General features: G+C 45.9%; 1 protein-coding gene across 4 annotated transcripts in view; it reads right to left on the reverse strand.

Moving 5' to 3' along the window:
- Positions 1-2,034: 2,034 nt before the first annotated feature.
- The window catches only part of NBAS (NBAS subunit of NRZ tethering complex), a 329,576-nt gene continuing 313,680 nt past the window's right edge, over positions 2,035-17,930 (reverse strand). For 2 of the 4 annotated variants that reach the window (XM_086323557.1, XM_086323555.1), the window contains 2 exons: positions 14,665-14,793; positions 2,035-2,451 (listed from right to left, as the gene is read on the reverse strand). In XM_086323557.1, coding sequence (XP_086179683.1) covers positions 2,176-2,451; positions 14,665-14,793 — 405 coding nt within the window. In that variant the 3' untranslated portion in view covers positions 2,035-2,175. Of the gene's footprint in view, positions 2,452-12,047; positions 12,660-14,664; positions 14,794-17,930 lie in introns of those variants that run through there. The other 2 variants (XM_086323556.1, XM_086323554.1) reach the window with 1 other exon arrangement.

Genomic DNA, 17,930 nt, shown 5'->3' on the forward strand with positions numbered 1-17,930 from the left:
TGGAGTGGGTTGCCATTGCCTTCTCCCTCTAATCCTGCAATTAGAAGGAAAACATCTCTGGATAGATTCCACTAAAAGGGACTAATATGCTATCTCAGAATACTGCTCACTTTATTTTTAATCACCTGAAATGATGGAAGTCAGCTGTAAGGTTAGAAGAAACCCAAACTGCCAGTAGGTATGCTTCCTAGCAGTGGCTTGATTAACATCAACTGTATAGTTAGGGCCATCACAGTTCTAGGAAGACCTCTGTGACCTTGTGTGTTCAGTCTGGACAGATGTTATCTAATCTGGGAGAATTCTGCTCAGCCTTTTTCTAAGAACAGACTTGTGCAAGCCACTCCCAAATTCCAGGTGCTGCTGAAGGTTCAGGCGAGGAACTCAATCCTGGAACAGACAACTGGTCAGAAGTCAGCAGAGTGAGCTATTATGTCAATATGTCTTCAAAGATGACAAGAGCTTTTTCCTATCAGAGGACTGGAGCTACACCCATAGGAGCAGAAATGAGGTGAAGCCAATGAGGATGGTGATGGTGGTGGTGGTGATGGTGATGATGATATGACGGCAATGACGATGACGGTAGTGATGATCATGGTGATGGTAATGATGATGATCGTGGTGGTGATGAGGACAATATGTGAAGTAAGGTGAAGTGAAGTTACTCTTATACAGAAGGTAGACTCAACCAGGTGTGTGTGTGGCACTGGTGAGAGTGTGGGGAAAAAGGTGGAGAGTGGGCTGCCCCAATATGCCACACGTCAATGATGCACAATGAAACACACACTCACATAACACAACCACAGAACCTGCTGGCTCTGACAGGGCAATGTGGAAACTGACCAGAGGGAGCCTTTCCACATTCCTTAAACTAATTAAAAAGTGTTCATTGTAATAAAGGATTGTCCTAGATGACATTCTCTCTCTCTCTAAACATTCCATGAATGCACAGCCACCCTTCTCTCCCTCTGAATATTTCCTGGGGGTCGAGGTAAAGACCAGTGTGCATCCGACAGACGCTCTGATGGTCCTTCAGTCACAGAGTTTGCTCCTCACCAACTGCTGCCTGGGTTGTTGCTGTGGCTGGAATCTGGTATGACTTTCCCAAGAGCTCAGCTCAGGACTTCCAGCCAGAACCTTCACCTTCAGGCACACACTTCTGCAGGGAAGCGAGTACCAGTGAGTTATGCATTGGGGTCCTTACCGTTCTGTGCAGGGAACCCCGTTTCTGTGATGGGTCTTCCCAGGGGTGTTGCTATCCACGCCTTTGCTATGGCTGGCTGTGTGGTAGTGACTTGTGGACAGCCAGTCCTGGGAGGAAGTGTACAACTGGCTTCATCAGCCCACCCACCAGTCACAGAAGTTGTATAGACCTGCAGATCTGTCAGCTTCTATGGTGATATTGATAGGTTTGGAGGTCTCGGGTGCTGGTATTGATCATCTGCCTGGGCTCTTCAAGTCACAGCTCATCTACACAACTAAGTGGTGAGAGGGGATGTAAGGCTTCCTGGGCTCCTGACAAGTATCCGACAGAGCCCCACGTGACACTCAACAACCCCGAGAGATACACAGCAAAACCCCCACTGTCCACAGGACTGACTAAAGCTCCAAGAGGGAGGACTTTGCCCAAAGTCGAGTAACTAACTTGAGAGGTTAGGTCCAAGCTTCCTCCGTCCAGGACGTGTTCCAACCACTGGCTACTCCCCACGCTCTCCGCTTCCACCACCACCACAGCCAACTGCCTGGACTGCAGTTTTAGACATTGCATTCACTGTCCTCTGCCAGAAGAGATGGAGAAGGAAATGGCACCCCACTCCAGTAGTCTCGCCTGGAGAATCCCATGGACAGAGGAGCCTGGCAGGCTACAGTCCATGGGGTTGCAAGAGTCAGACATGACTTAGCGACTAAACCACCACCACCAGAAGAGATGGTTAAAAAAAAACAAAACAAGAAGGGTCGAGTCAAGTCTCTCCTAGTAAGAAAGCAGGGTAACTAACAGAAGAAAGAAAAAAGACAGTTCAAGAAATGGCAACTTGCTCATCATTTATATACAGCTTTATTTGCAATTCTTTGGAACCACCGAGAACCATCAACAAGTACACGTGTTGCCTCTGGGGACAGCACTGGGCTCCGGAGGCTCCTCAGGGAGGTGACAGAGGTGGGCGTGGGCAGGCGTGCTCACACCCAGTGCTGAGCTGCACCCAGGGCCGTGCTGAAGGTCCTCAGGGCCCGATGGGTGCCCCGTGCAGCCAAGAGGAGTGAGCCGGCTTCAGCCTCATGGCCGGCCTCCCACAGTTGCCGGGCCAGCTCCTCAGGGTCCCAGCGCCCATGCTGGGGGCTGGCCAGCAGGTGCTTGATGAGACGTGGGTAGAAGGGAGTGGAGAGGCACTTCACCAAGAGCTTGGTGTCCAGGAGCAGGGAAAGAAGTTCCTGGTCACAGTTTGAATCATTCACCTTCGAGAAAAAAGACGGGTGGACGTCAGAGTGGCGTGGCTGACCCCCTCACCAGCAGACAAAGCCCTCCCCGCTGGTTTGCGATGTGTTGCCTTTCTGCTTCTGCCAGCAGAGTCTGCTCTACCCTGGTGAGAAGGGCCTACTTTGAAAAGAAACCCAGGCCACAAGCATCTCTGAGATTGCACCCATGAGATGACAGGCCTGGTTTCCTTTTCACATAAGACACGGCCATGAACCAAGAGCGGCTCCCCCTGGAATCACTGACGGCTACCACGCCGCGTGTCAGAAACTGTACCACACACCAGACACATCGTCCTTCATTGAGTCCCCCCGAAGCTCAACCCTGTAAAGGACGCACTTTTTACAGATTAGGATATTGATGGACAAGAATTTTGCTTAATGTCGTGGTCAGTAAACTGCGGAGCGAGAATCTGAATTTAGGTCAGTCTGGACTTCAAAGCCTGAAGTTTTTAATAAGCACATTTACCATTTCATTTGTGCCTCACCACAGTCCATGTTCTTTAACCTCAACCCTCTCCTTTATGTAGATCCCTGTGAAAACAATCCCAGGAAAACCTCTTTTTCTGCTCCATTGAGAAGGTATATCCGTCAGCCCCAATGGTTTAAATAGGATAACCGACAGGAGGTATTTAAAAGCTACTCTTGCTTAAGCCTCTCGGACGCTTAAAACCAAACTCACCTTTTTCTTTCTTTTTTCTTTAAACAAATTTTCTGCGCTCTTTTCGTAGCATAGTCTCTGTATTTTTTTCCCTGGTCTTCTTGGTCTATGTATGGCTCTCCATGACTTTCATACTTAGCTTATATTTTTCTTTTATATTACCGCCATGTTTTCGTAAGGAATCAAGTCAACACTAATCAAAGATCAAAATTCAGGGCTTCTCATTTACACTAAAAAAAAACAGCTTCACACAGGGAACTCTGTTCAGTGTTAAGTGGCAGCTTGGATGGGAGAGGAGTTGGGGGCGGCTGGATACATGTGCGTGTGTGGCTGAGTTCCTCTGCTGCCCACCTGAAACTATTACCAACAGTGTTAACTGGCTATACTCCAGTACAAAATAAACATTTTTAAAAAACAGCTTCAAAGACAGCTTCAAATTCATGTCACTGTGTACTCTTAATAGTTTTGGTTGTAGGAACTGTGGAGATAATGTGGCATTTCAAAGCCAGTTTTCTCCTGTTTAGACCAACTCTCTTATGTAGCTCAACACCATGGACTTGTGCTGCGTGCTCCCTGACAATGAGGCAAGGCTGCTGAAGATGAGGTCAGAGGTGTCTACTGGCTGGAAGGATGAGAGTAACAGAAATCCTGAGAATAAGAGTTTGCCCACTAGCAGATGGCACCCATCTTAGCCCCTGTGATCCTTCTAGTGAAGGTGAAAGTCACTCAGTCGTGTCCGACTCTTTGTGACCCCATGAACTATACAGTCCATGGAGTTCTCCAAGCCCCACATAAATGTCAGTTCCAGTGTCGCCTTCTGGGTTACGTCTCCCCTACATCCGATCCAAGCCGCTCCCCGCTCCCTCCATACTCCAGACGCCGCACACACCCCTCTTCCCTCTTGGGGCTGGGCTATAGTGACCGGTCCGTCCGTCTTCCCTGCTGCACTGGGAGCTTCTACAGGGCACAGAGGCTTTTACCCGTCTTTCAGTTCAGCATCCAGTGTAATCAACCTGTGCTGAACGGCTGGCCGAGCCCCTGCCACTGAAGCCTGTCACATTTTTGTGAAGTGCACGTGTACACGGCAGGAGGAGACTCTGGCCTCAGCACTGAGAGTCTGGCAAAGCCTGGGCTTCCCTTCTTCAGCCTCTCCCTTCCATCAACACTTACACTCCACTCGCTCACCTCGGACTCCGAAAGACAGAAGGGGAACTCAATTTTGCATCTTTTGTTTGTTTGTCTTTTCAGAGGTGGTAGCAAAAGCAGCTGGGACAAGACTAGTGTATCTGCTGAAGGGAGCACAAGAGGCTTCCACCCACCACCTGAGGGCTGTTTATGAGCTCTGTGTGTTTCCTTTCCCTCTCTTTCTTGCTTCATAAGTGGGAAATCGGGACCCGAATCCCATCACCATGCCAGCTGCATCCTGAGACCCCTCCACATGCTGCTGAGTGAGGCACCTTCTCTCTAAGCCTCACAACATCTCTTTAAGACGGCTCCGATCTCACCCGACAGATGCACACACTAGGGCTCAGCGAGGTCACAGTCAGGCATCACGTGTCATGTGGTGGGTCCGTGGTGAGCTGGACCAGAAGCCCTCCTCTCTGATGGGTTCACGGGTTACCGTGTGTCCCCCTCCCCCTCCCAGGCCACGAGCTCCCCCAGAGCAGGGATGCTGTCTCCTCTGTGGACCCCGCAGCCCCCGCCTACCCCGCCTAGAACAGCGTGGGCCTTGTGGCAGGAACTCAGCAGGATTTGTGGAACGAATGTGTGAATGGGTGAGTAACCCCAAAGCTCACATGCTTTCATTGCACTCCGCTGCCTCCAAACACACTCGTGCAAGCACACACTCGCACACACACATGTGAGCGGGCAGCTGACTCACTGTGAGTGCTGTTATTTTGATTCACCCTTAAAAATAAAGAAGCCTCCCACCTAACCGCCCAGGAGGAAGCACAGCGTGTGCCAGGATGCTACAGGCAAATGTTTTTGATAAAAACACATGGATAAAAGGCTCAAGTCCAAACAGTGCAGGCTGATACTTTCTGTGCTGCCCTGAGTAAGTCTTCAAGGCTAGGAAACCTTTATTATTCTTTCTGTTGACTCACGAACCCTCCCTTTGTGGGCCTGAAATTCAGGCTCCTATAAAGGGAATGATGGATTTTTCCAGCTCGAAGGAGAGACAGGGGTTTTGTCAACGCCGGCGGCTGCTGCCCCTCTGACCCCCTCTCTTCTGTCTGCTTCTCTCCAGCATGAGGACATCCTGAAAACTGGACTGTCCCACTTGATGTGCCCTGGGGATAGCTGCCCTGTCCCAGGGCAGGGTGGGAGCTGGGGCACAGTGGGTGTCCACTCCCCAACCCCAAAAGCTCTCTATCTACAATCCTGGATGAGAAAACGTATGGCTGAAGTCATGGCCGTGAACTCGGATGTTCCGCCTTTGGCCCTTGCGTGCTCAGAGGTTCCCTAAAGAGAGGCAGAGACTACTGACCTCCTGTGAGCCGGGGTGGTGGCCAGGGGAAGGTAAGGGGGAGATTCTGACTTGGCTTCTCATAAACAAATGCTGGAGAAACAAAGTGGCTGATGCTATTTCCTTTCTTTGACTTTCTCCCCGATTCTGGCTCTTTGTAGGATGTATGCATGGCCAGAGTATCCTTGATAAATGTCATGTGCAAGGAAAAGACCGCGCAGATGTTTATTTACACATGTGGGCCAAAACAGAGAACAAAAGAATAAAGAAAGAGACGGCTTTTCGAAGGACCCATTCCAACACCCACATTTTAAACAAGAGGAGCCTGAGGGGCAGAGAAGGAAAGCGTTACCCAAGGTCACCGGCAGTCAAGACGGGCTCCTCTCCACACACCAAGCCTCCTGCCTTGGGGGCACCGAGGCCAGCCTGGCTCCTTCCTCTCAGTACAGTAGAGTTCCCAGCATCACTGCCACATGTCAGAGCTGCTACATTAATTTGTCAGGCCTTAACTTGTCTTCATTTTCCTTGTTTGTGACCAAATTCCAACTTATGGCACTAAAAATCTGGTGGTACCTACCCACAGAAGCCTGGTACTGTCTTACCAGTTAGAACTGCTCTTCTAACCTATTTTTCTTTTTGAAATGAAAAGAAAAAGCTGGAAACTGTCTTAAAACACAAAAAGAAGTCTTCTATATCAGGATCACCTCAAGAACACGACTTTATCTACCTTTTCTCTCCACTCATTATCCACATGCTGATATATTTGTCCAGTCAAGTCATGTGATATTTGTATCCTACTTTTCTCAAGAGAATTATTAAAAAATATTTCATAGTTTTCATTCTAAAAAAATTTAATGGCTACAATATAGTCTATTGAACAAGTTATTTAGCTTCTTGTACTATACATCAGTTCAGTTCAATCACCCAGTCGTGTCTGACTCTTTGAGACCCCACGGACTTCAGCACGCCAGGCCTCCCTGTCCATCACCAACTTCCAGAACTTACTCAAACTCATGTCCATTGAGTCGGTGATGCCATCCAACAATCTCATCCTCTATCGTTCCCTTCTCCTCCCACCTTCAATCTTTCCCAGCATCAGGGTCTTTTCCAAGGAGTCAGTTCTTCGCATCAGGTGGCCAAAGTATTGGAGCTTCAGCTTCACCATCAGTCCTTCCAATGAGTATTCAGGACTGATTTCCTTTAGTTGCCTGACATTATGAAACACTAAAAATGAATGATTTTTGCACATATACTCTCTTTATTTGAATTATCTCCTTGGTGGTTTAGTCACTAAGTCACGTTCAACTCTTTGCCACCCCTTGGACTGTAGCCTACCAGGCTCCTCTGTCCATAGGATCTTCCAGGCAAGAATACTGGAGTGGGTTGCCATTTCCGTCTTCAGGGGATCTTTCCAATCCAGGGATTGAAACCGGGTCTCCTGGACTGCAGGAAGATTCTTTACCGACTGAGCAGTCAAGGAAGCCCCTTAGGATACTTTATTAGGAGCAGTATGGCTGGGGTCTTATGGGATGAACATGTTGTTGCTGTTCAGTCACTAAGTTGTGTCCGACTTTGTGACTCCATGAACTGCAGCACGCCAGGCTTCCCTGTCCTCCACTGTCTCCTGGAGTTTGCTCAAACTCATGTCCATTGAGTTGGTGATGCCATCCAATCATCTCTATCTCCCCTCAAACTCATGTGTTGTGGTCCTAACCTCCAAGACATCAGGACATGACTGCATTTGGAGACGAGGCCTTTACAGAGGTAAATAAGGTCAACGAGCCATCTGCATCATGGGGATGAATCCTAGTCCAATCTGATTGGTATCTTTATAAGAAGAGAAGAGGACAGACACGCAAGCCGAGAGGAAGGCATGTGAGGACGCAGGGAGAAGGCAGCATCTGCAAGCCACAGAGAGAGGCCTCAGAATAAATCAATCCCGCCAGCTCCTGAGATCTCAGACGCTGCGCCTCCAGCATTGTGAGAAAACACATTTCTAATATTTAAAGGTTGTCTGCCCTGTGGCACTTTGTTATGGCAGCCCAAGCAGACCATGACACGGGGCAAAGCACCCACAACATCTCCTGGCTGCAGGTACAAGAGGAAAGCAGTGACATGGTGATGTGGACCGTCCAGCACGCAGTGCTGCCATCAGGGGAGGAGGTGCCAGCTTCACTGTAAACTTCCCAGCTCTGGATGTTATTACTTTGAAAAGAAAATTACTTTGCTAATTTAGGAGATATGTATCGGTATCTCAAAGATGCTTTCATTTGAATTTGTTTATTAGCAAGAATGAATTTTCCCCATACATTTCCTGTCATTTTTATTTTTTCCTATGGGAAAGGTCAAATCTTTTACTCATTTATTGGAATTTCAACATCACTGTACACATGTGAAGAATTCTTTTGTAACTTAAACATTAACCTTGATTTGAGTTTTAACAGACATTCTAATCTACTGTTTGCAATTCTATTTGGTTATTTGTAGTCTTGTAGGAGTTTTACACTTGTATATTATCAGGAAAGGATGTGTTCCTTTATGACTCTTTTCCTATTGGTTTAAAGCTTGGAAGTTATACTTCCTGGAAGGATATGGTATGTGTGTATGTGTATGTCTGTGTTTTTATATATATATATATATATATATATGAAATTTTCTGATTTAAAAAATATCTAATTTTTTAATTGATCAGGAATCACTTTGGTATATGGTCTGGGGAGAATCACACATCCCTGACATTGGCTTGATTGATGCTTTTAGGGCTTGGGGAAGAAAATATATTTTGTCAGTTCTGGAGTCAGTTGGATGTTTGAAATAAATATGAGAGAAGCCCAGGAGGATTAGCTGATTTAATTCCTCTGATCAAATAGCTTTGAATGGGAGTGAGAAGGAGCTGTCTTGTGAAAAGAAGGCAGAGAGGCTTCTGGGTTAGAGACCAATTTCCAATCCTGGATTTTTAGCTAAGTAGATGTGTGACCTTGTTGAGGACAATCTCTCAGAGCCCCAGTTTCCACATGTGAAATACAGACAACAGACAGGGGTAGAGATAATCTATGTGTTTAAGTGCCTAGCACAATGCCTGGTGTAGAGTTTAAGTTCAGAAAATGGCTGGAGTTATTACAGTCACACAAGTCAGGAATAAAGCACAGGAGAAGGGCTTACATACTTCACGAAATAAGTAAAAGGCTTGTCTTCTCTATCAGTGAATTTTTTTTTTTTTGGTTGGTGATTAATTTTTGAGACTAAAAGAAACTTTGCTGATCTTGGGGGGGGAAAAAATCTATTAAAGCATAAAGCACTACTGTCTTCCAAGCCATTAAAATGTTATCTGCTTAATTCCTGTTTCAACAATAGGTAATGAACCTTCTCTGAATTAAATCTTTGATTTTATGGATCTATACGAAGCTAAGAGTAATTACAGTAATGAGGGAAGCTGAAATCCCAGTAGCATAATGCATGCAGGACCTCATTTCAATTACTTTAAAGAAGATTATTTGATATAATTTCCCTGTTTACTTCAGGAAAGAACACTATTACTAGCAAGAGTTATTAAATATATCAACTGAAAGTACAGAAAAATAAAAGGGCAACACGAGTATATTCCTAGAATAAGAAAAATGCCCGCAAATAAATTTTTGTTTTCTGTATTGACTTGCAGGCCATTCAGACTTCGTTTCTTGGAATACCCTCAGCCCCACTCCTGGCCTGGGATGAGCAGTGTGCCTCTTCTGAAGCCAAAATCCAGACAGTCCTCTGACTTAGGATCTGACAGCGGGAGAGAACCTTTGAGGATGATCCAAGCTTGGTCACTTCAGTGACCCATTCTGCGGCCCTGAGTTTGGCCCGTTCCACACTTTTACACTTGCCCCCTTTTCATCCTCCTTAGTTCCTTGTGTTACTGTTTCATATGTCAGTGTCCCCTTGACACAATTCCTCTACACAGAGGGATGATATTTCATCTTTACAAATGTCCTACCCATTCCTCACTCCCGCACACTGTATCAGGCAGTGCACAATGGGTACTTTATACGTCTGGTTGCACCAAGTCGGTCAGCCACCCCTCAGAGCTGTCTAGAAACCTCACAGGTTAACCCATAGGGAGTGAGCTGCCTGTCGCTAGAGGCAACCAGCTGAGAATACTGGGAGATACGCAGTAGCAGAGCTTCCTTCATCAAGAAGACTAACCACCAGCTGAGAATGAAGGATGACAGGTGAAAGTAACATGTTTGGATTATGTTCGGGTAAGAAATAAGTAGATATATGCCCGAAATTCTGAGACTAAAAGAGGCGAAAGAACAGTGATTGTAAAAAGAGACTGGTTTAACATCAACTGGCATCTGTAAGATATACAGGAAATCAGTTGCTTGATTCTTCTCCACATGACTGGATCGCTTCAGCCTAACTTGGTTTGGATATGCTTAGAAGAAGACCATTGACGTTAGGGCCAAAGCCCAAGAAGGATTTTGTGGACCAAAGTCCAAACAGAGTAGTCCAGAGCCCAGCCCAAGGTCCTTGTTCTCACTGCATGCCGAGGTCGGGAGGGCCGTGTGTGCCCCTGACTTCAGCAGAGAAGGAAACATCGTGGGAGCATGATGGTAGCACGGATGCTCACCAGGGAGGGCCTTGGTGGAAATCTGGATTGAATTAAAGGGGGAACGAAGGAAGCAAGGCTTCATGGTTTTATACACAGTTGGCCCTTAAACAACGTGAGTTTGAACGGCCCTGGGCCACTTACGTGGGATTTTTTTTTTTTTTTTCAGTAGGAAACATTACATCACTGCCTGGATGTTACATCAGTCCCTGGATGGTGGAAACCACGGATGCAGAGGAATCTTGAGATGGAGGGCCAAGTCTAACTAATACCTAGATTAACCCTTGTGCTGTCCAAGGGCTGACTGTAAATATGTTAACCCACGCCTGCTTTCCTGAGAACCTTTAAAGCTCTCCCTCCAACCGAGACACTGGTCACTGTGGGTGATGTCTGGTGCCTTCGCAGCAAAATCACAGGGATAAGAATCACATTTATTAAAAACATGAAGGACTGCGATATGAAAACAACTCCACTGGGCAGGACTGAGGGCCATGCACTCAAAGGATCCTTCATTCTGGAGGTGCTCTTTTGTGAGGGTTTTAAACATGACACAAGGCACCCAGGACTGGTCAGCTCCCACCCTAGTCGGGCTCCATCAGGGCCTAGTGACTTGGGGAATTTGAAAGAGGAAGCGCTGTACCAGGCAAGCTGTCAGACCAGCTCTGTACTACTGTTTTCAGTGCTGATATTATATGGTTCAAGATGCTTCAGAGAGTCCACTTCTCTACAGAGATAACCTTTTTCCAATACAAGAGTCTACCAGTTAGGTCAAAAGCAGCAGTATGATTAAACACAGGTGCTGAATGCTGGATTTAAGGCTTCAGTTTCAGCTCTGGCTGCTTGCTGGCTGTATGACCCCTGAGTTTCAGTGTTTTCATCTGTGAAACCAGAATGGTATCTTCCCAGAGGATTATTAAAAAGGGGAAGTGAGGAAGGGCCTTTAATAACATCCAGCACAGTTGGTACTGGAAGACAGCTATTACTAGCATCAGGGAGAAACACTTAATTAGGTGCCAAAGGTCCTACACACTTCCATGAATGATTCTTTTAATAGGTACGTGGTCCAGGCCAGTCCCTGCGATGTGAGGTGGGGACAGAGGTACGAGCAGCCCTGAAGAGGAGGAAGCAGTAAGGCCACTGTTAAGTGTGGAATTATGAATTGGAAGATGTTGTAGTCCACGGAGCTATTATAAACACAGACCTGCTTACTTTGATGAAATGAGTCAAGAGACTTCCACCCAGTAGAAAATATCCCCGAGAGGAGATTTAAACACATCATCACGGCATATCCTTCTTGGAGAAAAAAGGTTTGGAAGGTAAGCTCTAAATCTCACTGAGGCTGATGGAGTGGGTGATTTGACAGTATGGACCACACCAGGGTTTTAATTATTCACCAATGATATAATCCTAAGAAGGTCTTTCTATTTCTGGCCCAGGGTAAGAGGCTGTTGGTCATTGGTAAGAAGGACATGCCAAACACCAGAGGTTTGCAATTTCAGAAAAGCTTAGGGAAGTGAACACCGCTATTGGAGGAGAAACCCCCCCGTCTCTGGCATCAGCATTTAAGCATCATCCTTTGAAACATAAACCCCTATGAAGCTGTCAGTATATTATGACCAATACACACTATCAGCAAGTGGGGGGAGGGGTGCATTTTTTCTCCTGGATCCATGCACTGTGCAAGAATGACTGACACCCATCAGAGGAGTTTCTCTGAAAACAATTTTTTTTTTTCCTTTTAGTAACAACAGAAACTATTGCCAACAACCATTAAGGGAGAAACAAGTTACTGATGAACTCAGAGTCGCCCACTAATGGGCAGAGTGAATAGCAAAATAAACACAAAAGAAGAAAACCAGTATCTTTCACGTTGTATTTTTCACTACAAAACCAAGTATGATGTAAAATAGCTTGACAGGAGCCCTGCAAAAAGGCCCAATGAAACTCTTCCCTTAGAAAAGGGTAACATGACTTTTCAATGGTGCTGGGAGAGCAATGATAAATCACAGTAATTTCTCTTCATGTATATCATATTCTTGAAACAGCAAAATTACAGAGATGGAGAAAAGATGAGCAGCCTTCACTGTGGTCACATGAATGTCCATGTGACAATACTGCACAGAACTTTACACATGGACACACACAGACACACACAAGGGCACTTAAAACTGTGGAATCTGCATAAGGTCCAGAGATCGTACCTCTGCTAATGTCCTGGTTATAAGGATACTAAAGTCATGTAAGATCAGCCCTGGGATTTCTTTGGAAGGAATGATGCTAAAGCTGAAGCTCCAGTACTTTGGCCACCTCATGCGAAGAGTTGACTCATTGGAAAAGACTCTGATGCTGGGAGGGATTGGGGGCAGGAGGAGAAGGGGACGACAGAGGATGAGACGGCTGGATGGCATCACCGACTTGATGGACGTGCGTCTCAGTGAACTCCGGGAGTTGGTGATGGACAGCCTGGCATGCTGCAATTCATGGGGTCACAAAGAGTTGGACACGACTGAGCAACTGAACTGACTGACTGAATGTGAGCTTAAAATTATCTCAAAACAAAAGTTAAAAAACGTTTAAAAATTGGAAAAATCACTTTAGTTCCTCGGGGATGCGAAATATTCCGTGAACACATGTGAAGGTCACAGATGGGCCAGCCTAACATGAGTGCTCATCTTAGTGCAGAGAAGTTACAAGTCAGTGTCATTACTGAATTCCCAGAAGGGTCTCAGTGGTAGGAAACAGACTCGCCTCAGCAATTTACACCTCTGGCTTTGATTTCTGTACCTGAAGGCCACAGGGGTTTCGGATGTTTTCATCACAACCTTGGCTGAACCAGCCACAGTCAAAATGATTCAAGATCCAGAGTTTTAGCACAAGACTGCATATCAAATGTGCAGATAAAGTGTTACAAAGGCAAACTAGTACCATTTATAAATGACTTGGGTGTTGGCAACATCCCCGTCAGTTTCTTATTTTGATAGTATGTGTGTGTCGGGGGGCGGTGAGGCAGTCAGCAGGGCTGGTTCAGTTAGGGAGCTCCCCTTCTAGTTGCAGTTCTGACTGATGCATTTGTGATCAAGAATCTTTACAATGAAAACCGATCTGTACTCCTAGGGAATTCATGAGGGCATCAGGAACGCTCTACACAGCATGAACAGGGAACAGCAATGTTTAATATATTACTGTTTTATTCTCAAAGGTGCCCATGGCAAGTTCCATTGGAAATACTTGAGTAGAGATATGAATACTGTGTACAAGGTGGTGATGGAAGAAAAACACTGACAGCACGCAGTTGATTTTCTCTAGCTCTCCCTTCTTCCTGATGTCTTGGATCTCCAATAAAAAATCAGCTAAGAAAAAAAATCTTACTGCAGCTCTCAGTTTCTTGCAAATCCCAGTATTATGCAACTTTTATTTTAGCACAGAGAGGCACTGCTAGACAAGTCCCCTCAATTTCATACTTCAGCCTAGTTTCCAGAAAGGCCCCTATTATGCTCAATTATCAATGATAATGAAAGGCATAAAATCTGTACAGAAACTTTATTTTGAAAATATGAATAAAGGCACGACAGTTTTCTTATCTTGTTCATTATGACTATTTCCAAAGGCAATTACGTCCTGCTTTCTGCAACCCCTGTCATTAACAAAGCTATAAATCCAAGACATCTTTTCATCTATCTCGTCACTGCACCTTTGCCCTAGGATTCACCTACCTTCTCTGGTCCCTAGAAGATATCCTCTTACACTGTTGTTAAAGCACACACATATACACTTCAGATGAAAGAGTGAGCGTCCCATAGAAGGATCATACAATGCAAATTCATTGTATGAAATGAAACACAACTCTGAGCACCTAATGTGTAAAATTTAAAAAGGGAAGTGCAAGTTTCTTCCTTAAAAACATTATCTTCATGATAATAAGGCAGCCAGCCTGCAGGGAGAACTCTCTTGCCTCAGCACTGGCTCCCATTTCTACAAGCCAGGATGGGCTTCAGTGTCGGTGTCAGCTGCCGGAGGAAACTCAAGCTTGAGATTTCCGCTGGTGCCATTAACAGGACTCTTTCTCCCCTTTAATTAGTACATAACCAAACACATGCAGGCACAGAAAATCCGCCTGATGTCAGGAGCTCCTCGTCCCAGATTTCAAGTGGCAAGACTAGTCCTCTAGTGCCAGGAGGCTCTGGAATTTTCTTAAAGAGACTCGATACTCTGCTTCTCTAGAGAAAATGCATCCTGATCCGAATTTGCATTCTTGGCACTAGATACACTCTGTGGTGCACAGGAGGAGCTTAGAAAATGTTTTGTCAACAAATATCTACTGCAAACCACAAATACCTACTGTAGACAAACAAACAGCTATTGTGGTCAGAGTGTAAGTAAAACCGTCCTGAGTAAATCACCATTGTTACTGATGAGAACCGCAATACCAATGCATGTCTCTGCAAAGCAAGAATGAGTGAATTCGGTGGGGAGTACCTTAGCGATGGCGGTGATGTGGTCCAAGGCCATGGTGTGCAGACGTTCGTCCGGGCTCTCCAGGAGAAGCTTCAGGGACGGGAGCAGCAGGGCCTGACCAAGCAGGAGCGAGCACAGCTCCTTCACCCCCTGGAACCACAAGGGCGACTTTGTGAGTGAGAAGGAAAGGGAATGCATCACAGCCCCGGCACGATTCTGGAGGCGGGGTGTGTGTGTGTGGGTGTGTGGGTGTGTGGGTGTGTGTGTGTGTGTGTGTGTGTGTGTGTGACTATGCAAAAGACACACAGAGGACCATCCTGATGTAGGGTTTGGTACCTGCTTCACTCGATTCACAATCTTAATTGATAAAATCTTTCTGGTATCACATATTCATCTATAATACTGCTATTTTAATGGCTGCATAGGATCCCACTGGATGGTTAGAGGGCTGGAATTTATTTTTCTGAACTCTCAGAGACCTAGTTTCCTCCCAAGTAAAATGGAGGTAACTGTATCTACTATTTTGTGTTTTGCGTGTGTGTGAGAATAAGTGTTAGTGAATAATGATGCTCAATGCTCAGCATATACTAGATGCTTAACAACAAAAACTATCATTGATTGTTAATATTATCCCAAAGATCTAGTTATAATTTAGTATAACAAAGGAAATCGGCAATTTAAACATTTTAAAACCTGTTCATGGTCAACGTCAAGACTTCTCAGGTGACATGAGTCGTAAAACATCTGCCTGCCAATGCAGGAGACACAAGAGACTCGGGTTAAACCCCTGGGTCAGGAAAACCCCCTGGAGTAGAAAGTGGCAACCACTCCAGTATTCTTGCTGGGAAATCCCATGGACAGAGGAGCCTGGCGGGCTACAGTCCATGGGCCTGCAAAGAGTCAGAAACAACTGAGCAACTGAACTGAGAGTTAATGTCAAGGTGAACTGAATGCTTGACATACTCAAGATGTTCCTTCTTCATGAAAACTATCTGTGGTCCAGAAAAATGAAAATGTATTCAGATCGCCACAGATGTACTTTAATTTCAGCTTTACAGCTGAAATTTAATTTTAGTTTACTGCTCTTTTTCATGCTGGCTGAATCTGTCATCAGAGAGCAGCCTTTTCTATTAGATAAATGTAATAATGCTTCACAACAAAAGTATAAAAGTATAGAAAATAAATTTTCAAGCTATTCCTCCCTGCCCAGTTACACGTTCCCTTGGTGTCCTGATTTTAGCTGTGAAGAACGGAACACTTGGATCAAGACCAGACAATGAGTGCGACCTCGTTACATAAAGCAAGGGTTGTTTTTGAAAGAACACAGAATCACTGCCCTGTGCAGGACTGATGATCCTGCTACTCTTGTGCTACGCGCCAACAGTAGCATATCAGAGAAGAAAAACTTACATTCATGGTATTGTCCTAAGTATTTTAGGTTATTATAAAGAGTGGATAAAATAAGGCTGACATAACGAAGCTCCTATTTAAAGTCTGGGGTAAAGGTCTCTTTGGAATTCCATTCACGATCTTTCTTCAGTGTGCACCCCGCAGGCCACTGCTGGAAACCAGACTAGAAGACTGTGCCACACAAGATCAATACTGGCAGGGAAACAGTTCTGCCAAACGCGGGCTTCAAACAAGGACTCCAATTCAGAAAAGAGCTCTGTGTGCCTTATGGCACACGCAACACACGCAGGGGTCTCACCCAGCATCTGGGCCAGAGAGAAACGTGGACGTTTAACCTGGGATGCCAAAACCTGCAAAAACCATTCGGGAAGATGAAACATAAACTCGGGTGTGTGGCAGTCCAGCCCAAACAGCACTGACCTGTTTCCTCTGCCCGCCTCCCTGGAACCACGGCTCCCTTCCCCGATCCTGCACAGTTCATGAAAGGCAGCGCCCAGGAAGGCTTCCTCCCATCCTGGGACGCTCTGCATTCACGCTGTCCCACAGGGCAGCTGAGGACCATGTCGGGGCTTGTGAGCATCCGAGATATGGCTAGTGCCACTGAGAAACTACACCTTTAATTTCATTTCATTTTGCTTAATTTAAACTTAATTTTAGTACCCACATGTGGCCTGTGGCTACCAGCAGGGAGCAGTGGGCTCTCACAGACCTCTGGGTGTTCGCACACGATGGATACAACCTCTGCTGTCTCTCTGTGTGATCAACTCTCAACTCATCCTTGGGTCTCAGTTTACACAGGCACAGGAAAACCCTATTTCCCATGGCAGCACCTCTGATGGCCCAGGTTTGCCATTCCTACATGCTGGCTCTACTTCGTCAGATATTTCCTACATTATCTGCCACCTTGTATTACTGTGGTCATTCATCTATCTGCCTCATTTGAGGGCAAGAAAGTTTTTCCTTCTCTGTATTCCAAACTTGCTTGCTATTTGAAAGAAATGTTAGTTGCTCAGTCGTGTTCAATTCTTTGCAACCTCACTGACTGTAGCCCACCGGGCTCCTCTGTCTATGGATTCTCCAGGCAAGACTAGTGGAGTGGGTAGCCAGTCGCTTCTTCAGGGCATCTTCCCAACCCAGGGACCAAACCTGGGTCTCCTGCATTGCAGGCAGATTCTTTACCATCTGAGCCACCAGGGAAGCCTCAAATTATCTGTATAACATCCCTCTCTTAACACTCATATTTGCTTATAAGTTATCAGAAATTGGTAAACAGGTTATTTTTCAGGAACTTGCAATATTCGGAATAAGCATATCACTAAGCTGATCTAAGCTTCAATGGAAACTTTATGGCAATCACCTTTAAATCCTGTTGTGCAGGCATAATGGCTAGTACCCCCCAGTCAGATAAGGACACCCAGGAATGGAAGAATTCATTTTATGAGAGCTACTGAGTGTTTTTTTAATCTTAGTGAACAGTTACTGGCTAAATACTTTGTAATTAAGTACTATACTATACTCATCAGGCATTTTCCCCTGTGTTACAAGAGGACAGTTTATTAGGATGTTTACAAAGGGATTTAGAGCGCTACAGGAAAGGTGAAAGGAGCAAAGAGAACCACGGAACCCTTTGCAAGGCACTTTCACAGCTCAAGCTGTCTGGCCATCAGGACACAGAACAACAGCGAGAAGCCTTGAACGAAGAGGAGTAGCTGGGCAGGGCCCCAAGCCCGGCCAGAGTCCTGCAAGCCAGTCCCCACTGTGGACTGGGACTCGGGGGGATGCCCTGGGCCCTGTGGCTGATGGTTGTCAGAGGAGCGAGACTGGTCCACCGCGGTCCTTGACTCCTGCTGGCCCGGGGGGTGGATCTAGCACCTAAA

This window comes from Bos grunniens, chromosome 11 (genome assembly GCF_055505025.1).
Source record: "Bos grunniens cultivar Pamir isolate PY7600 chromosome 11, Bosgru_T2T1.0, whole genome shotgun sequence".
Taxonomy (NCBI): Eukaryota; Metazoa; Chordata; class Mammalia; order Artiodactyla; family Bovidae; genus Bos; species Bos grunniens.